Source organism: Hemicordylus capensis, chromosome 2 (genome assembly GCF_027244095.1).
Source record: "Hemicordylus capensis ecotype Gifberg chromosome 2, rHemCap1.1.pri, whole genome shotgun sequence".
In the NCBI taxonomy this organism is placed as follows: Eukaryota; Metazoa; Chordata; class Lepidosauria; order Squamata; family Cordylidae; genus Hemicordylus; species Hemicordylus capensis.
The window spans coordinates 241,073,983-241,098,700 of NC_069658.1; the positions used below are offsets into that span (position 1 = coordinate 241,073,983).

A 24,718-nucleotide genomic window follows, 5' to 3' on the forward strand; every position below is an offset into this window, starting at 1 on the left:
AGTTCAGACTGAAGCTCTTTCTACACACCAAGCACTTAAATGGTTTCTTCACCCTTCTCTTCATTCCCCAGTGACATTTCAGCCACAATTTATAACTGATGCTTTTCTCACAGGAGAGTGGCTGCCTCTTTTGCTTTCCCTTCTCTATTTCTTCTTGGATTGGTGTTTCTTGGGAGACACCAGCATGAACAGGAAGAGATTCATTCTTCCTTTCATGGCTTTCTTTTGTTGCTTTTCTCTGTCGTCCTTTCTTTTTGCATCTTGCTCTTTCTACTGGTGACCCGCATGCTTCTCCTTCAGTCTTGATTTTCCACCCATCATCTGCTAGGAAAGAGAGAAAAAAAGAAGCATAGTACAGACTGCAGGTAGAAAAGATGCGTCAAAATCAAGCAATAAAGCCAAGGAAAAGTGGACTTCAGAACAGGAAGCAAATCATGAAAGCCATCTCCAGTGATTGACATTACATGAAGAATGGTGTGGTGTAGTAAGGTGACCTTGGATTTGGCTTGGATTTGGCTTCCTATCCAGCTGTTTGGGCGGCAGCCATTTGGCTTCCCACCCAGCCAAACTTGGATTTAGCTTCCCACCCAGCCGTGAAGTTGAATGGGTTGCTGTGAAGGAACCATGTGCATGATGGGACTTGGTCTCTATGATCCTAAACGTGGGAGCACCATCTTCACAGCATCCACCGGAACTGCCCCTCACCAGCAGAGAGTGGTGGCAGCAAGGGCTGTCCTTAGCTTCTGTCCTGCTGCTGTCCGGAACTTCCGGCTTGGGGCTTTAAGCTGTGCGGCTGAGGGAGTGCGCACAGAGGTGTGGCTCCCTGCTCTGCCCATTCCAGCAGCCGCACAGTCTCCCTGTGTGCTGGGATGGCTGCTGCATGTCGTTTCCTCCATGCCATTTTTTCCCCTGTCGCTGCAAGTATCACTCTAAGCCACAAAGAGGCATCGCCATGCAGGAGACAAGACAGACAGCCATCACGGAGGACGAGCAGGAGGCAGTAACAACCAGCAGGCAGGAGCCGCAGTTGACTGGAGCCAAGCAGCCGCCCTCAGGTCCCTCTCTCACCTCCTGCTCAGCCCCCTTTCCTTTCTCTTTCACCTTACCCCCTTCCTCCTCCTCTTCATCTCCCTGCTCATTTCTCTTTTCTTTTCTCTTCCTATTTCTGGTGTTACTGTTAGCTCCTTACTGGTTTTCCTTCTTTCTCTGCCCCTTGTGGGACTCCTCTGGAGTCAGAGTTTGGGGTGTAGCTTTTGGTGGCAGTTCGGACTGCTCTCTGGACCCCAACTGCCCCTGGCCCTTCTCCTGCGTGCCCCATGGCTACATTCACAGCACTTTCCTCTTGGGGCTCCCCTCCCCCTTGCTCTTCCTCTCTTCTCTCCTCCCGTCTTTCCTTCCTACTTCCAAATCTCTCTTTGATCCCTCCTCCCACCCGCCCTTCCCCCTTCTGTTTGGGCTGGAGCAGCGTGCGACACATGCTTGCTGCTTGCTTGTGGAACAATGTGAGGTCTCTGTTGCTTGTAACATGAAAGGAAAACGTTGCCTTCTTCCCAGTTGGATTCAGCAAATGTGATTCTTTGAGCTAGTAACAAGAAATGTGTAGTATGAGTTCTTGGATATTCTTGCATTTCATTTAGTGTTTGTTCAATTGAATTGTCTAATGTTGTAGTTATGATCAGTGCTTTTGGTGAAGATAAACCATGTCATATATGGGAAGTCCTCTTAGATAAAAACATGGAAAGAAAGGTGATTGTTTATATATGAGACAACTACATTGATAATATTTCCAGGGATGGGGTCACACTTCCCCAGAAGGAAGAAGTACGCAGTCTGCGGGTGCTTCTGGACACAAACCTCTCCCGGGTGTCCCAGGCTGAGGCAGTGGCCAGAAGTGCCTTCTATCAGCTTCGGCTGATATGCAACCTGCATCCGTTTCTTGAGATAAATGACCTCAGGAACAGTGGTACATAGGCTGGTAACCTCCAGACGGGATTACTGCAATGCACTCTAGGTGGGGCTGCCCTTGGTACAGAATGTGGCTGTCAGGTTGGTCTCTGGGTCATCTAGGAGAGACCATATTACTCCCGTTTTGAAAGATCTACACTGGCTGCCAATAAGTTTTTGGGCAAAATACAAGGTGCTGGTTCTAACCTGTTCTCTGGTACTCTGACAACTTTAAAAAAGTCTTTAAAGACGTATTTATTCACCCAGGCTTTTAATTCAATATTGTTTTAATAGTTGTAACATGGTTTAAAATGTTTTAAGGATTGAATTGTAGCAGTGTTTTGCTGTATCATTTACTTTGTTTTAACTGGTGTTTTACCGCTGAGAGACGTGGGTTTTGGGCGGCATAAGAATATGTTAATCCAATCAATCAGTCAATCAATCAATCAAGTCACAAAGACATGCTTTTCTTGTCTGTAATAATCTAAATATTATTTTTTATAAGAGTTGTTCCTAAAATAATGATTTGTTGAAAGGGGTTAGATTCTTACTTAGAGTTTATTTAATGAGATACACAACTTCACAGCATTATTCCATTTGTGTGATAGGTGGTGTTCCTTCCAGACGGCATTTACTTCATCAATATAAGTCATCAAAAATATTATATATAGAAACTTGTATTTAATCAGTTCCTATATTTAATATTTTGATGACTTATTTTGATGAAGTAAATACTGCCTGGAAGGAGCACCAATTTTATAAATAAAATAGAATTGTAAAATACATTTCTTTCCTGAGAGAGAGAGAGAACGCACATGTGTGAGTGCCATACATCTATATATAATTATTCACATGTGCACACACTGCTCTGATACTGATGCCCGGAACAAAACTCATTCCATTCTCTGATTTAAAAAAATAGAAAGAACACTGGTTAGAGTGTTGGGCTAGGACCAGGAAGACCCGGGTTCGAATCCCTGTTCAAACATGAATCTCCCTGGGTGACTCTGGGCCAGTCATGTCTCTCTCAGCCATACGTGCCTCACAGGGTGGCTGTGAAGATAAAACGTAAGTAACCATGTACACTGCTCTGGGTTCCTTGGAGGAAGAGCGGAATAGAAATGTAGGATAAAAAATATTGTTTCAGAAACAGATGGATGATTTTCTTCCTTTGAAATGGAGGAGCAGTGGGCATTCTGTGAACAATTTGGATGGATGGTGGTATGATGCTTTCCAATTTGAATTTCGGGAGGCAAATGTCTTAAAAGTGTGTATATTTATGTCTTGGTAATAAGCAATGTGTATTATTGATTTATTTGGTTAAGGGCCTCCCAAACATGCTGATTCGCCCCCAGCCCCACAACCCTCTAAGGACAGCACGGGTGGCAGCGACTACAGGACCAGCACTGGAACTGGGGTGAGTGAGAGAGTGAGTGAAACTACCTAAACTCGAGTGTGGTCACCGTTGAAGTTGCTTTGTACTCTTCCTACATCTCAGCCAACAGGATCGAGCAGTTCCTTTCTCTACACCAAATGAATAGTTTACCAGTATAATGGAATAATCCAATAAGCCCACCATTGCTGATCAGAACCCTATGGAAGAAGGCCAGTTTACAAGAGATACATCAACAAGACATAGCCTGCAGGAGAGAAGAGGAGGAGGAACATCTGCCTCCAGGCAGACCCAAGGGTGAGGGCCTGGGTGCCTGCCTGTCGGCTTCTGTCTCTGCCCCCCCTCTTACTATCTGCCCCCCAGGACAAGCTGCTGGACTGTGGTGAGGCTTTGCAGGACTGGGACCCACAGGGGCTGACTTGGCAGTTAACTGGTTTCCATCTGCCAGAACGTGCTGTTCAGGGCTATTTAGAGTGCTGCCAGTGGTGGTGGGACCGCCACCAAAGGGGCGACACCGAAGGGGGTTGTCCCTTTGGGGGAGCAACTTCGGGGGACAGCGAGGACCAGGGCCAGGCCTCCTGGCCCAGGTATTTGTATGGGGGGGGGGCATTTAATAGTGGGGCTTCTGTTTTAAATTACTCCTGGGTGAGACTATATATAACGTTTAAAGCCCTAAACGGCTTGGGCCCTGGGTATTTAAGAGAACATCTTCGTTGTTAGGAACCCCACCGCCCATTGAGATCATCCGGAGAGGCCCATCTGAGTTGCCCCCGGCTCGTTTGCTGGCTACTCGAGGACGGGCCTTCTCTGCTGCTGTCCCAGAGCTTTGGAACGCGCTCCCTGCTGAAAAAAGAGCCTCCCCATCTCTGAGAATTTTTAGACACACACCTATTCACCCAGGCTTTTAATTAAATATTGTTTTAACAGTTTTAGCATCGTTTTAAAATGTCGTTTAAATATTTAAATTGTTGTAATGTTTTAACTTTTACTATGTCATTTATTTTGTTTTAAATACTGTTAAGTTTTTTGTCATCTTTTATTTTAACTAACGTTTTAATTTTTGGTATGCTTGTTGTAAACTGCCCAGAGACGTGAGTTTTGGGCAGTATAGAAATGTGTTAAAGAAACAAACAAACAGGAGGGAGAGCCATCAGCGCAGAGAAAGAACTCGCAGCATTTGTATTCAGAAGGCCCCAGACTGAGTCCTACAAACACCCAGTTTAGGCTTTGGGTAGCAGGGTTGAGAAGTCCTGTGCAAGAGACCCTGGAGAGATGCTGTCCGTCAGTGCACACAAGATTCCGTTCAATGCATCAGTTTCTCTGCTATTCACTGGGAATAATTTCTTCAGGATGTGGAGCCCACCTGCCAAATCACCTCTTCCCCCCACTAAGGCTCATCCTCCGCAGTTTATGTATCAGCTGGTCAGAAGGATGCCAAAGGAGCTCATCACGGCTCTCACCACAACCCTCCCGGCCCATTCTCCATATCCAAAGTCCCGCTTCAGGGCACGGTTCGGCTGCCGCCTGCACAGCTTCACCCAATGGCCTCCAAAGCACTAATTCCAAACAGGGGTGCCAGCTGGCAGAGGGTCCCATCACAATGCCCAAAAAGCCAGTCGGTGATGCTGTGTTGCTTAAAGCAGAAAGCATCAGTCCGATGCCAGAAGGAAGCTGCTGTTCTCCCAGTTTGGCTTGAAATTCAAGTGGGAAAAGCAATCATGGTGGAAAAGTCAGCAGGGCTCAAACACAGGGAAGAGAAGCACTTTCTCAGAATATTCCACATCCTCCCAAGGCAAGACAGCAAGAAGCCCTCGATATCGAAACCGAACACCTCCAGCAACAACACTTCCAACCACAGGCCGCTGGATAAGTGTTCCCCCACCCAGCAGAGAGCCCCCACAATCCTGCCATAAGAACACACCAAGAAGGAATGCTGAGTCCCAATAAAGGAAGAAGCAGCAGCCATTTCTGGAGAGTGAGGGAGCCTTACCCAGAGAGGCCACATTCTGCCTATTCTCCTCCATGACTGCTCTGTGCAGGGCTCTTTGGTCTGCATCCAGCAGAGCCCACTCCTCCTCCGTGAAGTGCACAGCCACCTCCTCAAAGGACACATCATCCTGAAACAAGAACATATTGGATTCACAGCTCAGAAAACAGTCCCCCCACCCCTATAACGCAGTGGTGCTCTAACCACCGGAACTTGGGGGCCCAGTCCAGTCCTCCAAGGTCCGGGAAGCACCTCCCAATGTCCGTGGCTGGGTGCCTCCGTCAGCACCCCCATGGCTGCCCCCCAAACCTCCGCTGTTCTTTAAAAAAAAAAAATTATTACTGTGTCCGAGTGTCACGCCCTCGATCTCAGATAGTGAGGAGGAAGGGGAAGCTGACAGCCTTTCAGCTGATGCAGGGGTGCCTGAGGGGCAGAGCCCGGCTGTCAGTTCCCAAGAGACAGCTGAAGCTGAGGAAGGTCCGGCGGATGTTTCAGAGCAGGCACAGCAGTCTGAGGCAGCAGAGACAGCACCGGACAGACTAGAAGATGAGCTATGCAGGCAACCCCCACTGACTCCACAAGAAAGGCGGGTCACAAGGCGAAGAGCACAGCTGGAAACTATCAGGAGGAGTAAATGCCTCTTGCAGAGGGCTGATAAGCCTTGAATCCCTGCCAGCTGAGAGTTATCAGCTTGGACTATAAAGCACATCAACAGCTTTCTGTTAGGCGCTAGAATAACACATTTGTCAACCCTCGTGTCGGTAGCTTTCAGCCCAAGCCATATAGAGAGAACTATTCAAGCCGTGTTTCGTTTCTGCAGCCCAGTTTGTATTGTGGACTACCTTCCTGGACTTCCCTTCTGGGTGGCCGGATTGCTGACACCGAGGGGTGTCTGTGGTGGGGTGGGAGAGCAGATCAGCCCTTCTTCCCTCTCCTTCCGGTGGTGGGGACTGATTGCTAAACTGCACAGGTGCACCTCCCAGTTACTAAAAGATGCTGGTCTGAATGGATGGGCCCAGCGTTGCTCTGGTCCCCGCTGCCGGGTGGGGAAAGGGACTACTCTGCTCCCCACCCCCACAGCCAGCCCTCGGACACAGTAAGAAATTTAAAAATAGAAAAACTGGCAGAGGTTTGGCAGAGCAGGCTCCCCAAAGAAGGTTTTGCATGGCCTTGCGAGGTGTGTGTGTGTGTGGTCTGGGTGTCCAAATTTCCGAGGTGTGCCCCTGCCCATACACAGATCTCTGAGGAGAATTAAAATGAAGCAGCTAAGGATCTTCTGGCAGGATTCATGGTCTCCTGGCCTTCCTAGTGGGCAGATCACAGAGAGGCAAATATTATTTCAGGCTCAGGGAAAGGCACCTAGGCTGTCCCCCACATGATCCCTCTCCTACCTGACCTGGTTGGGTAGAAGCTGTTTCTCCATCCACACAGGGGAGCCATGAGCTTGTCAACACCTCCAGTGGTCTTCCGTGAACTAAGAGAGACAAAAGTAATACTTTTTGTGTCGAGCAATAAAATGTTACATTTACATGGACTTGTTTCTGGCAGGGAGCAGCACTTTTGCGAGGACAGGAGAGAAGAGGAGCAAATCTTATCTGTTTGTCATTTCTCTTTGTAAACCCCCCTGAGCTATTGTTGGAAGGGCGGTATAGAAATTGAATTATTATTATTATTATTATTATTATTATTATTAAAAATCACTCCCCAGTCTCTCTCCCTGCATGCTGCCCTGCCCATCAAGCCTACAGGGCAACTACTCTAAAAGCTCCCTGCTCCAACGCAGCTCTGATCAGGTTGATGGTCCTCTGTCCATCCCATCAGCTGTGGACTATAAAACAGGCCTGAGCAGCACAACATCCGGCCCGCAAGGCCTTTTCTCTTGGCCCGTTACTCGCCTCCTCAGCCCTCCATGGGGCTCGCTTCCCCCCACCCCCAGTCGCTTCTCCCCACCAGCTCCTGAGCCCCTCGGTGCCGGGTGCGTTTGAGTCCTGAAGAAGATACAGGGCACATGCGTGGCCTCATTCAGTGCAGGCAGGTGCTCTGTATCTCTTTCAGGGTGCACACGGGCCCTCCTTTCCAGGAAGCTCCCAGGAACAGTGAAGGGCTCGGAAACTGGTGGGGAGAAGGGAGCGGGGGGTAGGGGAGGGAGCCCCTCCAAGTACATACTTCTTGCTTGGCCAGTGGAGGCAAGGCAAGCTAGCGGGCAGGCAGTCTTAAAGGTCCTGCACTGCCTCGCTCTCTCAGAGGCATGTGCCTGGGACGGCTGCTGCCGGCTGAACCAGCAAAGAGAGCATGTGGGTGGGAGCTGGTGCTTTCCCTCCTGAGCCCCTCTGCCCTCCTGATGAGAATGATGGCAAGCATGCACACTCCGTCTCCATCAGAAGGCATGTGCCCCCTCATTCCCAGGCCCCGATGGAATCGAGGGGAGCCAGGGCAGCAGAGAGGGGGACCAGGCAGCACTCTGCTCGCCTTCCTAGCCACCCGCCCTCCTCTCCAGGAAACTCCTAGCCCCAACTGAAAGTGGACAGGGGGGCGTGGGAGTGGGGTGGGTAGATGGAGCAAGCCTGGAGAACGCACCACCTTGCCCTCGTTCCTGTGGAGTGGTGCCCCCAACTACGTTCCAACTGAATTCCTCCATTCAATTAATTCCTAAATCACAACTGGATTGAGGAATGAATGATTTAGCTTGGATTTCCACACCATCTGAAAGAGATGCCACCCACCGCCCCAATTCACATTTGTGGTTATCCAATCAGGGTTTTGTTGCCATAAGGGTTTTGTTGCCAGTTTTGGGTGGTATAGAAATATTATAAATAAATAAATAATAACAATCATAGTTACGAAGTTTAATCCAATTTAATTTGATTCGCCTTGGCCTGCAAGAGCTTCTACAGTTTAAATATTATTAAATTAATTTCAATTAATTTCATTTTAATTTGATTTAATTCAATTAATTAATATATTAAATTTTAATAATTAGTGCCCTAAATTTAGGGACTAAACATTGACCTTCAGCCCCTGCACACCAAGTCATGGTTGCTTTCAGCCCACCACAGCATTTCAGTTGTGCACCCCTGCTAGTCCCCCAAAGACAGATGCAGGTTGACCAAGAAATACCCTTTTTAGGCACATGGGATTAAGGGAGACCCAGCAGGATCTATTATTCCTTACCCAGTGAAGTGGTATCAGCATGATCCTCCTGAAAGCTCCCTCCGTACAGTAGCTTCAGTCTGGCATCTGATAAAGTCTTCTCTGCCTCAAAAACCAAGAGGTTTGCTTCTGCTAATGGCCCCTGCACCTGAAAAGCCAACAGAAATCCCAGGCAGAGAATGGGGAGGAAGGATTTAGAAAAGACAATGGCAGGCGTGGGTGAGTGGAGGGAGGAGGGTTGGGATACTTCCCCCTGCAAGGGCACTGAGAGAAATCTGGGCAAATTAAGGACATTTCTCCTTGCTTATATGAGACTCCATTTCAGTAAGCAGACCTAATCCTTAATTAGTTTTACATCTTTCTCATATGAGTGACACTCTGAGGTCTTGCAGAAAGGTGGGATATCAGTTTTTTATATACATGAAGGTATGATGAAGAGAACTCATTTGACCTTCCACCGACTCTCTCACCTGCTGCTCTTCCTGCTTCCTGGCCTCTGCCTGGCTCAGGAGGAAACCTTCTGCCAGGGCCACCGCCTGCGAACTGGTCTCTGCTCCACATTCCCTCACCCAGCTCTCCACCTCCGGGGGCAGGATGGTCAGAAACTGCTCCAGGATCACAAGGTCCATGATCTGGTGTTTTGTGTGCTGCTCTGGTCTGAGCCACTGAAGGCAAAGGTGGTGGAGTCGGCTGCAAACCTGTCGGGGTCCCTCAACCTCCTGGTAGCGGAACTGCCTGAATCGCTGGCGCTGTACATCTGAAGGGAGCGTCTCCTCCTGAAGGATTTCCAGCAGAGTCCTTTCTAATAATTCCTCACCGCTCCCAGTCTTGATGGTCTCTGGGCCACCTGAGTCTTGAATTTCCATCTCCAATTCCATGCTCCAAAGGCCAAAGTTGTTTCACCAACAGACCGGTCCTTGCATCAGGAACTGCTGTAATGGATGAAGCCACTTAGTACTGCAAAGCAAAAACGTGGTTCTGTGCTTGAAGTAGGACACCCCCAAGTCGTAGAGGCATTTCACTAAGGAAAGGGATTATCCGAGCTCCTGACAGAAGCTTCCCTTTATAGAAAAGGAGCCAAATCTAAAGGGCCCCTGCAGGATGGAAAGGAGCATTGGACACTCACCGTGAAGGCTTCTTCTGGCTGCCGGTGTTGAGGACCTCTCGACCCACCCAGGTTGTCTACGGCTACTGGTTCTGCACTCTTTGTATTTTCTTCCTGGGGGCCTGATTAACTATACTCTTTTCTTATATCTTTCTTAGCAGCTCAGCTAGACTAAACAAAAAAGGGAGGGTTCATCCTTCTCCGCCTTTTAAAGGCTTTGCTTAATTGATTGTCCTGCCTATGGAGCGTGCGGGCAAGGATAACCCATGTGAGAGGTCCTCACCCGGAAGCCGAGAAGGAGGTTCCTTCCTTTGCAAGTCACAGACCAATGCAGCGCCTCCTCCCCAAAAATGCTGGCTGTGTGGCCCCCACTGCCCACAACAGCCTTCTCTCCCCCACCCCTCTTTCATCCCCAAATATTCCAGCCAGATGTGCTTCTCCCCCTTTCCTCCTCCTCCTCCTCCAGGGACCACTGTCAGTCTTTCCCGTTAGGGCCCCGCAAAGCTATTGAGGGCAAGCAGCTGGAAAACTGGCTTCTGTCTCCTCAAAGCCTCCTCCTTTGGCTTGGGAGGAACTGCCGAGGGATCATCAGCCCCACGCAGGCCACTTCCCCATGAGCTGAAGTGGGGGGGCTGCTTGGGGGTGACTTTCTTCCCCCCTTCTCTCCCCCTTTTGGGCTTTGGTCTCCCACCCACTTACTCTTCCCGATTCCTGGGCTTTGGTCTCCCACCTACTTACTCTTCCCGATTCCTTGGCCTTCATCACCCTCCTCCTCCTCCTCCCAGGCAGGGGTGGGGTTCCTTGCAAGAAATGACCCTGGAAATCCTCCTCTTCCACAGCGAAGAGGGCGGGGCAGGAAGAGAGTGTGGCCAATCACGATCCCTTTTGCCTTCTCTAGGATTCACGTCTCTCTCACCTTAACTCTTTTCTGGCATCTCAGTCGGCATTCAAAAGGGGGCTTCCTTCCACCCTTTCCCTTCAGAAGAGGAAAAAAAATGTTCACATCGGAAAAAGACTTGTTAACTCCCAGTCCAAACCAGGACTATGACATTGGACTGAAACTCGCCTCCACCCGCACCGCCCTCACCAACACCACCAGGGTAGCATCTATGCGAAAGGTAGAAATGCAACAGATACAGCTTCCTATGTGGAACCACCCGGATGGGCTTTGCCTGTTGAATTTCTGCCTCTCGCCTTGTTCCCCCTGGTTCTGTCCTGAGGTGCATTGGTGGCATGCACTCCTCACCGCAAGGGAATGCCCCATAGTCCTGTTTTCGTCTTCAACATCTGGAGAGGAGAGCTGGTCTTGTGGTAGCAAGCATGACTTGTCCCCATAGCTAAGCAGGGTCTGCCCTGGTTGCATATGAATGGGAGACTTGATGTGTGAGCACTGCGAGATATTCCCCTCAGGGGATGGAGCCGCTCTGGGAAGAGCAGAAGGTTCCAAGTTCCCTCCCTGGCTTCTCCAAGATATGGCTGAGAGAGATTCCTGCCTGCAACCTTGGAGAAGCCGCTGCCAGTCTGTGAAGACAATACTGAGCTAGAAAGGCCACTGGTCTGATTCAGTATATGGCAGTTTCCTATGTTCCTATGTTTCTTAATCGAGCGTAATATATATATTTGAGGGCGGGGGTGGGTGGGTGGCAGAACACGGTCAGAAGAGTGAGCATGCTCAGTCAGTGCATGGAACATGGGATGCTGCTATATACTGAGTCAGACCCTTGGTCCACCTAGCTCAGTATTGTCTACACAGACTGGGTGGCAGCGGCATCTAAAAGGTTGCAGGCAGGGATCTCTCTCAGCCCTTCCTTGGAGATGCCAGGGAGGGAACCTGGAACCTTCTGCTCTTCCAAGAGGAGCTCCATCCCATGACGGGAAGATCTTACGGTGCTCACATGTTGTCTCTCATTCATACACAGCCAGGATAGACTCTGCTTAGCTAAGGGGACAAGTCATGTTTCCTACCACAAGACCAGCTCTCCTCTACCTGACAGTATCGCCGCCTACCTTATAGGGCTGAATAAGGCTCTGACAAGATAATGAAAATTGTTTTGAACAATCCAAAGAAGCCCCTCTGAGTGTATGACCAAGGCCACCCAAGCCTTTCTTTTCCACCCCGTCCACCATTCCTTCCATTCAATGGGTCCCGGGTTTAAACCCTTGTTTCATGTTAATCTCCCCCCTCCTCAGTCTCCCAACAAGGTGGTACTAAACCACTTGCCAACAGGGAATGCCTACTTGCCAATAGCCAACAATAGAAAACCTAGGAATGCCAATAGGGAACAAAATTTAAGGTATATGGACAGTCAATAGAATTCTACCCCACCAAACCCCACAGGCTATGATAATGCCGGAGTGATCTTTAAGCAGCGTATTATCGATTTGGGACACCAGATAGATTTAGGTCGGCCATCAAGCTACAGGTGGCTTACAGCAGTGAAGCCCTTGCAAAAACCAGCCAACCTCTGTATAATCGGACATATCCAACCCGCAGAAGGGCCCTGAGGCTAGCCCGGATGGATGTGTTGCACTCTGTGGTATTAGAGGGTAGATTTAGGAGGGTTCCTTTTTCAGAGAGATTGTGCCCTTGTGGGAATGGCAATGTTGAACTAGTAGGTAATGTGCTTTTGTATTGCTCATTTTACCATGATCTGCATCTTAGATTTATTGCTCCTCTTGTTTTTAGATATCCAAATAATTCTGATGAGTTTTATATAAACTTATTTCTTTCTGATAAGTATAGCGATGTCACACATCTCTGGTGGCCAAATTCTGTAGAGCTGCAATTAAGACCCACCCACGGTGTGTCGGAGATGGTTCATACAGGATCTTAATTCGTCTTGTTTTTATTTTGTCACCTTGTTCCATTTTATATTTTCTGTAATAGTTATTAACTAGCTGACCCCGCACAGAACATCTGTGCAGTTGTGTACTGAGCCTGTGACATCTCCCCACAGCTCGCTCGCTCTCCCTCCCCCCGCAGCTCGCTCGCTCTCCCTCCCCCCGCAGCTCGCTCGCTCGCTCTCCCTCCCCCCGCAGCTCGCTTGCTCGCTCTCCCTCCCCACGCAGCTCGCTCGCTCGCTCTCCCTCCCCCCGCAGCTTGCTCGCTCGCTCTCCCTCCCCCCGCAGCTCGCTCGCTCCCCCTCCCCCCGCAGCTCGCTCGCTCCCCCTCCCCCCGCAGCTCGCTCGCTCGCTCTCCCACCCGCAGCTCGCTCTCTCCCCCCGCAGCTCGCTCGCTCGCCCTCCCCCCGCAGCTCGCTCGCTCGCTCTCCTCCCACTGCTCGCTCGCTCTCCCCCCCGCAGCTCATTGGGTGGGCCAGGGCCGGGCCATCCCACCACTGCCTCCCACCTTCTACTCCCAGCTGGTAGGGCTTTGCCTGCCGTCTGCCCACCTTCTCACCGCTGCCATCCTTTCTCCCTGCCACCGCCTCTTCTTCCTGGCCGGCGGGGCTTCGCCTGCCGGCCCTCCATCTCTGCATCCTGACCACCGCCATTGTTTCTCTCCGCTTCAGTGTTGGAACTCTTGCACGCTCTAGAGCATCTGGGCGTTAGTACTTGATTGCTCCCCTCACCTCAGAGATCTTCCCACCCTCCCCTGAGCTGCACTCCTGCTCCTCCTCCATCCCGTTGCTTCCATTCTCCTCACCCTTCTTGGTCGTGGCTGCAGCATTGCTGCCGCCTATTGGCCAAGCTGTAGCCCCCTATCCCCAGAGACCTCCCCACCCTCACCCGGGTCCCGCTCCTCCTCCTCCCTTCAGGAGCAGCAGCAGTGGTTGACCCGGCCATTCCAACATGGCCTCTCGTTCCCCTCAGGCCGCTGACAGGCCCAGGCCCAGGCCCAGGCCCAGGCCCATCCCTTGCCTGACTGCCTCCCTCTTACAATGGCCTCAGTAGCCCCAAACAGCAGCAGTGGTTGCCTGGACCCTTCCTTGCTGCCAGTGCCGCCATGGCCACTCATTCCCCTGTCAGGCTGCTGATGGGCTCCGGCCTGTCCCTTGCCCTTCCTTCTCTCTCTCTTTCCCCTCCATTCTTTTTTTCTCTCTCTCTCCTCCACTCGCTCTGCTCCACTCTTTCTTCCCCCTCCCTCCATGTTTTTTCTTCCTCCTTCCCTGAGTTAACAGATTTTGTTCATTTACACAACGGCATCCTCCTTCTCCTGAAGGGGCTCTTTCCTCCCTCTCCACCTGTCTTTTTGCAGACCTCTGCCTGCTATCCTTTTATATCCAGAACATCTTCCAACCAGTAACAGCTGCATTCCAACTGACCTTAACCATCACAGGCCCCTCCTCCTTATCTGCATAGGGAATCCCCACTGCCCAATCACCATGGTGCTTCTGCTCTCACAGGGTCCGTCTCCCTAAATGCACATGGAATCCCCACTGCCCAATCAGGTGCTTCTGCTTGCAAACTCAGTCAATTGCCTACTTCCTACCACGTCACCACGCATGGCCAGGTCTTGGATAAATAATAATAGAGATTGTATATTTTATGTATATGTATATATATGCATGCACTGGTATCGAGTGTTTTGAGGACTCTTGTAACTGGATTTGTGAACTGTGTGCTGATCTTTGATCATAATCTCTAGCTGTTCCTATCTGTCTCTACTCTATGACCCCTCATATGACTCCTCACTCACGCATTTCCTGTGATGAGTCAGAATCCCTTCCTTTCCTCCTAGAGAGCAGAGCAGATGGGAACATCTCTCTCTTTCTTCCTATTCATTAAGTAGTCTTTAGATAGCATTAGGTCTTTCCTATCCAAAGTGTACTTCGCCAATAAATCTACTTAGTATTTTAATTCTACAAGAACTCTCTAAATAGCTGCAACAACTAAACTCTGCATTCTACTCTGTAACTGGAATGGGTAAGTTCTTAAATGCTCTGCTAATTAATCACAAACCCCATCACGGGGAAATTACAACCTCCAACAGATCTCCCTATTGTTCCCTAATGGCAAGCAGTGAACTTAAATTGTTTCCTGTTGGCAAGCCGTGATCTTCCATGGTTGCTATTGGCAAGCATGTGTCCCTTTGGGTGATGGGAAGCCTTTCTTCAGCAGTCTCTACATTGTGAGCCCTATCAGCTCTGATTCCCGCCAGTTACTCTTTTCAGGGAGCCACCCGGGCTCTCTCTTCGCCCCTGTGGTTTCCACCTGGGCAGCTCTTCCCCTAGCCGCCCACCACCCCACCCCTAGCTCTTCTTCAATTGGTCCCTTTGGCTTTACCTCGGGAAGTTTACTGCTGCTTAAAAACACCTCTACCTGCTCTTTGCTTCAACCCGCCAAAGAGCCAACCACCTCCTTGCCCCGTTGCTGAAGCTGTAGAAGTCTCCGACTCTCTGGGCCAATGGAGGTTTGGCCTGTTCATTCTCCCGGGACGGGAGGAGGTGGGAACCTTGAATAATTCACTGTGATCAGGGTAGTGCTGAACCCCATTTTAAACATATCCTGTCAGCTGTGAAGGGAACACAACAGCACCCCTAAACTTCTGCACCCCTGGCCAGTGCCAGCTTGGCTACTGCCCTGAAGGGCCATGAGGCTTATAGGGTCACACTGGGGTTCCTAAAGGTGGGCACTCCGTTTAAGCTGGTGCTCCATTTTGTTGCAGGTCCCTCCTGCTGGGAGAAAGGCAAAATAAGTTTAGAGTGGATCCAAGAGAATCCAGGGAGCACCAGCAGAAAAATAGGAAGGATTCAAAAAATGTACAAATGGTCTGGAGCCTCGTCCATGCTTTGGCTGCTAATTCAGGAGTCGAAGGAGCCATTTTTACATGAAATGTCTGTCCTAACCTGTCCTACCGTCACATTACCATTCAGAATGAATTCTTTAAATATGCTAGAACAGTTGTTGCTGTTGATAAGGTTTGGCAGACTACTAGAAATAAGAACTATAAAAAGAATGAGGCGGGTCTCACGATCCGCGAGACACGCTTTTGCGCTCACCCTGCAGACGAGCGGGCAGGGAGCCCTGGGCGGCTGGATCGGCCGCCCACACAAGTGCCGGCTCCATGACGGAGCCGGCGAGGGCTGGGGAGCTCAGGGGCCCCGCAGGCCCCGGAAGCCTCAGTATGCCCTGCGCCAGCACGCAGGGCATACTGGGGAGACCCCCGAGCCAGGAGGCTGTTTAAGCCTCTTGGCCGGGGGTCTGCTCACAAGTAGCCATGCTGCGGTGGTGCGGCTACTCACGAACAGCTCCGCAAACCCGGGCCAAGGGGCGGCCTACAGGAGCAGGTTAGCTGCTCCAGAACCACTGGGCTCAGCTGCGAGCCCGGTGGTTCTTACGATCACAAAAATCGGGCTAGGATTTTCCTAATCGTGAGAATAGCTCCAATTTTGTTATGAAAATAGGGTTACAGAACCTGTTTCTAAGTTCTTGAAGAATATGGCTTCCCTGGGGGACAGATGCTGACAACAGCTGACAAATCCTGACTCAACTTAATAGAGGAAGTTCTACTATAATTTAGCAGCCTTTTTAGAGCAACTCCCAAGTAGTAATATTGACTCATTGAGTGAGGATCTCAGCCAATGGCTTGGGCCCAAACCATGGCTGACGTGCTGCAGCATCTTCCACCAACATAACTCCTGTTCTGAGACTGCGGCACTTATGAAAGGGAGCACCTGGGGGATTGTGCGAGGGCACTCTTGTGTGTGCAAGGGGGTCAGGACTCCCTCTGATGAGGGTAGTAGCACAGTGGTTCTGCCAGCGGCAGACCGTGCATCCTATTGACCCATGAAGACAGTGGGGGAGACCTTGTTATAGGATGACCTAGGAAGCTGCTAGGAAGACTATTCCTTGGATGGCCATTGGTCCATCTAGCTCAGCGTTGTCTACACTGTCTGGTAGCAGATCTCCAAGGTTGCAGGCAGGAGTTCCTCCCAGTGCTGCATGGAGATGCCAGGGATAGAACCCGGGACCTTCTGCATGCAAGCATTCAGAGGTTCTACCACCAAAGATGGTCCCATCCCCTAAGGGGGATATATTAAAGTGCTCACATATAGTATCCCATCCAAATGCAAACCAGGGAAGACCCTGCTTAGCAAAGGGGAACATCTTGAGCTTCGACACTTCCAGGCACCTCCAGTGTCAAGGACTGCAGGGGAAATAACCATGGATCTTTTCTGCTCCCTTGATCCCCCGATGGGTGCCACTGGATGCAAAACCTCCCCCTTCCCCTGCTTGGAAGTGGCTCAACACTTGCAGCTGTTTGCATTCCAAAGGCCATTGTGGCTGGGGATGCTTGGAGTCACCATCCAACCACAGCTAGGGACCAAGGCAAGGAACCCCGGCTCTAGCGAAGGATGGGGGGGCTCGAGAGAGAGAGAGATTCACAGCAGCATCCACTGTTTTCCGGATGGGGCATGTTTTAAATCTTATTATAAATCGAGAAATGAAAACTGCATTATACATGCATGCAACCAATTTGCAGAGATAAGCAAAAAGAAATGTTGTACGACTAATTGAGACAAGGTATATGCATTTTTAAAAATTACAGTAATAAATAAGAGAATTGTTTGGCATTTAAACCACACAAAAAGAGAGAGAGAGAGAGAGAGAGAGAGAGTTTATTGCAATATTTTAACAACGTTTCCTTAGGAATATCTTCTCTTGGAAATCCATGGTGGACATTCTGGGACCTCCCCATAGTTGCTAATTTTAAGGTACCCATTAGGGTTCTGCAGCGGACCCTCCATTCCCATGAATCTGCAGCCCCCTCCAGCTGCTAGGTGGAGGCAGCTCTTCCCAGAGTAGGTCATCATTCCTTGGCTGTTTCCCACATTTTGGCCACCACAGGGGCCCATGGAACTGGCTGGGAAATCCTGTGGGCCATCTGGGATATCTAGTGTTCCCATTTGCTTTCCCAACATCCCCACATGCCTTCCCAGCTGGCCCTTTGGACTCTGGGGCCAATAGAAGGGGCCCTCCTGGCCCTGGAGATGTGAGGAGGAACTATGCGGGGATGTCTACGCTGGGAGCAGCCGCCTCTGGGCAGCACCAGAGGGATCCAGTCCTTTGGCTTCCTGTCCAGGGGGATCCAGTCGACTTCCCATTCTGAGAAACTAACTTGAGCAGCAAGGAGAGTGTTCACTGCCTTGAAACATAGCGTGGAGAATGGCACCAACATACTTCAGCTACGGAACAGACTTGTCACTGTGAAAATACCAGCAACTCAGTTTCTATGTCTGCTCCTCCTTTAAAAATGGAATCATTCCAAATGATCTCATAACATAGGTTTCCCTAAGCTTTACATGTTATCTGTTTATTATGAAACTAGGCAGGGGCAGTGACCAGAGGAGCGGGCACTGATATGGGCATACCCCATCTGTAGTCCTGCCTCCTCACTCTTATTATATGTATTTTGTATACCACATAACTCCAAAGGTCCTAGGCAGTTCATGAAAATAAAGACAAGAAAAACACAATATTAAACAAACTCCCTGGCTGAAAAAAATGTGTCTTAAGGGCTCTTTTGAAGGGTGGCAAAGATGTTAAACCACGAACGTCTATACTAGGCCTGCTCAAATTAAGCCCCTCATCTGTTTTTGGACTACAACGCCCATAATCCCCAGCAACAGTAGTCCAGTCAGGGATGATGGGAATTGTAGGCCAACATCTGCAAGAGGGCTGAAATTGAGCAGCCCTCATCTACAGAGAGCACATTGCACAGCCAAGGAGTGACAACAGAGCAGGCCCACTCCCGTCACTGCCAGACAGATCAGAGGCATCCAGAAACACACCTCTCTCGATGTACGATGGGGATCATGCAGAAGTAGGTGCTCTCCTGGGTACCTGGCCCTAAACTGTTTAGGGCTTTAATGGTAATCACCAACACTTTGTATTTGCCCCGGAAACCTATTGGTAGCCAATGTAATTGCTTTAAAATAGACATAAGATGGTCTCCCTGAGACACCCCAGGGACCAATCTAGCTGCTGAATTTTGAACCAAGGGAAGTTTCCGAACGATGTACAAAGGCAACCCCAGGTAGAGCGCATTGCAGTAGTCAAGCCTAGAGATTACCAGGCTAGATCTCACTGGGACGGTAAAGCTGAGATTAACAACTTCTGCCAGCTGACATGACTGAATGTATGATGAACCCACATACTTGGCACATTGGGAACTAAATGGCAGGAAGAAGGATTCTAAATGTAGCCTCCTTCCTAACATGCAAAAATGTCTTTTGCGCGACAGTCAGTAACACATGTGTGTGTTTGTGTGTAAGTGAAAAAGAGTTCTGTGCGCACACTGACTTGATGCTGCTGCCCAGGACAAAATGCTTTCCGCTCACCGATAGTAAACTTGAGAGGGAACACTGCTGCCCACCACAGCTCCTCTGTCCCCACCCTTCCTCTTTCGGAAGTGGGGGAGATGAGAGAGGTGGCGAGAAAGTCTCTGATCCACTTTTTTCTACTAAATCTTTAGGAAGGGGAAGGGAAAGGGAGATGGAACCTCTATCTACATTAAAAACATGTATATTCTACTAGGTTTGAATTCTTTCATCTTGGTTAAGATGAGAGTTAGGATTGAAGCTCTTTCCACACTCTAGGCAATTGTATCGTTTTTCTCCTCTGTGAAATCCTTGGTGTTTTGCAAGGACTGATCTCCAACTAAAACTCTTTCCACACTCCAGCCATTTACATGGTTTCTCTCCTGTGTGAATTGTTTTATTTTCTCTAAGATTTGAACCCTGATCGAAGCTCTTTCCACATTCCAAGCATCTAACTGGTTTCTCTCCGGGAATGAATTTTTTTATGTTGGGTAAGACTTGAGCGCTGACTGAAGCTCTTTCCACACTCCAAGCATTTAAATGGTTTCTCCCCAGTGTGAATTCTTTGGTGTTCTTTAAGATTTGATCTCTTTCTGAAGCTCTTTCCACACTCCAAGCATCTAAATGGTTTCTCTCCTGTGTGAATTGTTTGGTGTTTTCTAAGATCTGAACCCTGATTGAAGCTCTTTCCACACTCCAAGCATCTAAATGGTTTCTCTCCTGTGTGGATTATTTGATGGTTCCTAAGACTTGAGCGCTGACTGAAGTACTTTCCACACTCCAAGCATCTAAATGGTTTCTCCCCTGTATGCATTACTTGGTGTCTTTTAAGAGCTGAGTTCTTAATAAAGCTCTTTCCACACTCCAGGCATTTAAATGGTTTCTCTCCTGTGTGAATTCTTTGATGTTCTCTTAGATTTGAACTATCATTGAAGCTCTTTCCACACTCCAAGCATCTAAATGGTTTCTCTCCTGTGTGAATATTTTGATGTTTTCTAAGATTTGAGCTCTGAATGAAGCTCTTTCCACACTCCAAGCATCTAAATGGTGTCTCTCCTGTGTGAATTCTTTGATGCTTTCTAAGATATGAACCATGATTGAAGGTCTTTCCACACTCCAAGCATCTAAATGGTTTCTCTTCTGTGTGGATTATTTGATGGCTCCTAAGACTTGATCTCCAACTGAAGCTCTTTCCACACTCCAAGCATCTAAATGGTTTCTCTCCTGTGTGAATTTTTTTATGCCCCCTAAGACTTGAGCTCTTATTGAAGCTCTTTCCACACTCCAAGCATCTAAATGCTTTCTCCCCTGTATGCAATACTTGGTGTTGTCTAAGATGTGAGTTCTGAATAAAGCTCTTTCCACACTCATGACATCTAAATGGTCTCTCTCCTGTGTGAATTCGTTCATGTTCTCTAAGAACTGAGCTCTGAATGAAGCTCTTTCCACACTCCAAGCATCGAAATGGTTTTTCTCCTGTGTGAATTGTTTGATGTTTTCTAAGATGTGAACCATGATTGAAGCTCTTTCCACACTCCAAGCATCTAAATGGTTTCTCTTTTGTGTGGATTATTTGATGTCTCCTAAGATCTGATCTCCAACTGAAGCTCTTTCCACACTCCAAGCATCTAAATGGTTTCTCTCCTGTGTGAATTCTTTGATGTCTCCTAAGATTTGAGCTGTTATTGAAGCTCTTTCCACACTCCAAGCATCTAAATGGTTTCTCTCCTGTGTGAATTTTTTGATGTTCTCTAAGATGTGAACCCTGTTTAAAGCTCTTTCCACACTCTAGGCATTTATTTGGTTTCTCTCCTGTATGAATTCCTTGGTGTTCTGTTAGACAGGAGTTCAGACTGAAGCTCTTTCTACACACCAAGCACTTAAATGGTTTCTTCTCCCTTCTCTTCATTCCCCAGTGACATTTAAGCCACAATTTATAACCAATGCTTTTCTCACATGACAGGGGCTTCCTCTTTTGCTTTCCCTTCTCTATTTCTTCTGGGATTGGTGTTTCTTTGCAGTCACCAGCATGAACAGGAAGAGATTCATTCTTCCTTTCCTGGTTTTCTTTTCTTTCTTTTCTCTGTTGTCCTTTCTTTTTACATCTTGCTCTTTCTACAAGTGACCCACATGCTTCTCCTTCAGTCTTCATTTTCCACCCATCACCTGCTAGGAGAGAGAGAGAAAGAAGCATAGTATAGACTGCAGGTAGAAATGAAGCATCCAATCAAGCAATAAAGCCAATGTCAAAGGTGCTGCGCTGCTCACTCCTTCCCTCAGCTGTAATCACTCACTGTGGAGCAGCAGGCAGAGAGGCGGCAGCTTCTGTCTCGCTGCTGTCCTGAACTTCCGGCTTGGGGCTCTAAGTTGTGCGGCTGAGGGAGTGAGCACAGAGGTGTGGCTCCCTGCTCAGCCCATTCCGGCAGCCGCACAGTCACAAGGAGGAAGTGAGACTGACTGCGCCTGTGCTGTGCGTGCGCACACTTACACACGTGAGCCATTGCCACTCAGCAGACACACAGACAAACAGACGTCACTGAGGACAAGCAAGAGGCAGTAATAACCAGCAGGCAGGAACCACAGTTGACTGTAGCCAAGCAGCCACCCTCAGGTCCCTCTCTCACCTCCCCACTCAGCCCCCTTTGCTTTCTCTTTCTTCTTGCCCCCTTCCTCCTCCTTCTCTTCATCTCCTTGCTCATTTCTCTTTTCTTTTTTCATCCTATTTCTGTTGTTACTGTTAGCTCCTTACCGGTTTTTCTTCTTTCTTTCTCTGCCCCTTGTGGGACTCCTCTGGTGTTAGAGTTTGGGGCGCAGATTTGAGTTGCTGCTTTGACTACTCTCTGGACCCCAACTGCCCCTTGCCCTTCTCCTGCGTGCCCCATTGCTACATTCACAGCACTTTCCTCTTGGGGCTCCCCTCCCCCTTGCTCTTACTCTCTCCTCTCTTCCCGTCTTTCCTTCCTAGTTCCAAATCTCTCTTTGATCCCTCTTCCCACCCGCCCTTTCCCCTTCTTCCCCCTTCTCTGCTGTCTTTTCTGACCTTCTTGCCTCCTCATGTCTGCTCCCCCCCAATCAAACCCCATTCCTATTCCCCCCAACCAACATTCCCTGAGCTCTTTCCCTCTTTCTGGGCATTCTGTGCTTGCAAAGCCCCTCTTTCCCCACTCCTCACAGTGGAGGAGCCAAAAGGCCACCTGAGGACAAGAAGGGGAACCCCGCATGGGAAGAGGATGCTTTAAGAGAAAACTGGGCTGGAGCAGCATGCTACACATGCTTGCTTTTGGAATATTGTGAGGTCTACCAGCTTGGGCTGATACGCCACCTGTGTCCGTTTTTCGAGATAAGTAACCTCAGAACAGAGGTACATATGCTGGTAACCTCCAGACTTGATTACTGTAATGCACTCTATGTGGGGCTGCCCTTGGTACAGAATGCAGCTGCTATGTTGGTCTCTGGGTCATCTAGGAGCGACCATATTACTCCCGTTTTGAAAGATCTACACTGGCTGCCAATAGGTTTTCGGGCAAAATAGAAGCTGCTGGTTATAACCCATCAAGCCCTAAACGGCTTGGGCCCTGGGTATTTAGGAGAATGTCTTCTTCGTTATGAACCCCACAGCTCATTGAGATGATCAAGAGAGGTCCGTCTGCAGATGCCACTGGCTCGTTTGGTGGCTTCTTGGGGATGGGCCTTCTCTGCTGCTGACTCAAATCTTTGGAACACGCTCCCTGCTGAAATAAGAGCCTTCCCGATTCTGATAACTTTTTAAAGCATTTAAAGACGTAACTATTCACCCAGGCTTTTAATTAAATATTGTTTTAATAGTTTTAACATAATTTAAAATGTTTTAAAGATTGAATTGTTGCAGTGTTTTGCTGTATCATTTACTTTGTTTTAACTGATGTTTTAATTTTTGTTGTCATTTATTTTAACTAATGTTTTAACTTTCTCTCTTTCTTTGGTTTTTGATAAGTGTTGTTCCTAAAATAATGATTTCTTTGTCCAAAGGGGTTAGATTCTTACTCGGAGTTTATTTAGTGAGACACACAACTTTACAGCATTATTCCATTTGTGTGATAGGTGGCGTTCTTCCGAGAAAGTATTTACTTCATCAATAGAAGTCATCAAAAATATTAAATATAGGAACTTTTATCTAAGAAGTTCCTATATTTAATATTTTTGATGACTTATTTTGATGAAGTAAATACTGCCTGGAAGGAGCACCAATTTTATAAATCAAATAAAATTGTAAAATACATTTCTTTCCTTCCATGTTTATGGAGAGTGTATGTCTGCGCATGTGTGCGTGCCATAAATCTATATATAATAATTCACATGTGCAAACACTGCTCTGATACTGATGCCCAGAACAAAATTCATTCCACTCTCTGATTTAAAAAATTAGACGGAACACTGGTTAGAGTGTTGGGCTAGGACCAGGAAGACCCGGGTTCGAATCCCTGTTCAAACATGAATCTCCCTGGGTGACTCTGGGCCAGTCATGTCTCTCTCAGCCATACCTGCCTCACAAGGTGGCTGTGAAGACATAAGTAACCATGAACACTGCTCTGGGTTCCTTGGAGGAAGAGCGGAATAGAAATGTAGGATAAAAAATGTTGTGTCAGAAAGAGATGGATTGTTTCTTCCTTTGAAATGGAGGAGCAGTGGACATTCTGTGAACAATTTGGATGGATGGTGGTATGATGCTTTCCAATTTGAATTTTGGGATGCAAATGTCATATATATGCAAATATACAAAGTTATATAAGTTCTCCCGCCGCCCACTCGCTGAAGTTAACTGAAGTTAACTCCCTGCCGTCCGCTCTCTTCCCCGGCTCGTCTGCAAATGGCTTCTAGGAAGCCTTTTGCGCAGGCGCGCAAAAGGCTTCCTAGAAGCCATTTGCAGACGAGCGGGGGAAGGGGACGGGGTCGGCAGGAGAGCTCTCCTGCCGACCGCCTGTGGATGGGATGGGATGGGAAGGGAAGGGGCGGCAGGGGTCTTGGGTCTCCTCAGGGGGCGGCCGCCAGCCGAGACGGGGGGATTGAAGAGCCGGGCGGCAGGGACTGGGAGCTACCCTGCCGCCCGATTTGAAACAGGAGGAGGAAGCTGAGCCGCGCGCCGCCGGAGGAGAGGGAATGAAGCGGGCGGCGGGCAGGTATGCCGCCCGCTTACTTGAATAAATACGTCAGAATTCTTGAGGGGGTGAGTAAAGCCCCCCTATTCTTTTTGGAACCCCCCACCCGAACCAAAACCACCCCGTGTCTGGACCGGTCTGGAGGCCTTTAGAATGGCCTCCGAACTGGTCCGTGCACATGACTAGCCTGAAAGGCAGCAGTCCTTTATAGACTCACCTGAAAACTCTGTACCAATAAAGCTGTGTCATTTCCATGCAAGCCCTGGAGTCAGGCGGCTATTTCCTTCTTTCCTCTGTTTATTAAGGTTGTGTTTCTGGCAGTTTCCTATCTTGATAAGCTCAGAGGGTCCCAATCAAATGTGGATTTCCCTATGTAAACAGGCTGCCCTACCAGACAGCAAAGTGGTTTCCAGCCTCGCCTTCCCCACCCCAACTGCAGTTTTGCTCAACAGATTTCTCATTTTCTTGCCCAGGCGCCCCCCCCACCCCCATCACTCACACAGGCTCCAAAAGCTGTCGGATCTGCCTGTGGTTGATAAGAATCACCAAGATACCCCGAGGCTTGGCTGTAACTGCATAACATGAAGCTCTTCTGTCACCACATTTCAAAAAGGGTATTGTTGGAGTACAGAAGGTGGTTTCCCAGGCTCGGGGCTTTACCGCGAGAGGAAGTAAGTCCCACTAATATCAGTCTTGGCCCAGGCTCTGACTGGCCCACAGGGCAACAGGGCATATTCCCGG

General features: G+C 48.9%; 1 protein-coding gene and 1 pseudogene across 2 annotated transcripts; both read right to left on the reverse strand.

The window, feature by feature from the left end:
• Positions 1-24,718, reverse strand: part of LOC128347570 (zinc finger protein 729-like) — a 44,432-nt pseudogene that overhangs the window by 12,170 nt on the left and 7,544 nt on the right.
• On the reverse strand, positions 185-13,814 carry LOC128347553 (zinc finger protein with KRAB and SCAN domains 3-like). Of its 2 annotated transcripts, XR_008317591.1 has the most exons (8): positions 13,780-13,814; positions 10,496-10,555; positions 9,601-9,750; positions 8,945-9,406; positions 8,496-8,622; positions 6,721-6,798; positions 5,328-5,454; positions 185-321 (listed from the first exon to the last, which is right to left on the reverse strand). XR_008317591.1 is itself a non-coding variant. In XM_053302508.1 (7 exons), exons 4-7 carry the CDS (start codon positions 9,350-9,352, stop codon positions 271-273), a joined length of 669 nt encoding a protein of 222 aa, XP_053158483.1. In that variant the 5' UTR covers positions 9,353-9,406; positions 9,601-9,750; positions 10,496-10,555; positions 13,780-13,814; the 3' UTR covers positions 242-270. The 2 variants fall into 2 exon arrangements, 1 of the variants encoding a protein (XP_053158483.1); XM_053302508.1 differs by lacking the exon at positions 5,328-5,454 and having other exon boundaries at positions 242-321; positions 6,716-6,798.

Excerpts from the sequence above, each read along its gene's own strand:
- LOC128347553 (XM_053302508.1), bottom strand. The coding sequence starts at position 9,352 with ATGGAATTGGAGATGGAAATTCAAGACTCAGGTGGCCCAGAGACCATC. Across the intron at positions 6,799-8,495 it reads TGCTGATACCACTTCACTGG|TTCACGGAAGACCACTGGAG; the intron begins GTAAGGAATAAT and ends TGTCTCTCTTAG. Across the intron at positions 322-6,715 it reads CTTCTACCCAACCAGGTCAG|ATGATGGGTGGAAAATCAAG; the intron begins GTAGGAGAGGGA and ends CTTTCCTAGCAG.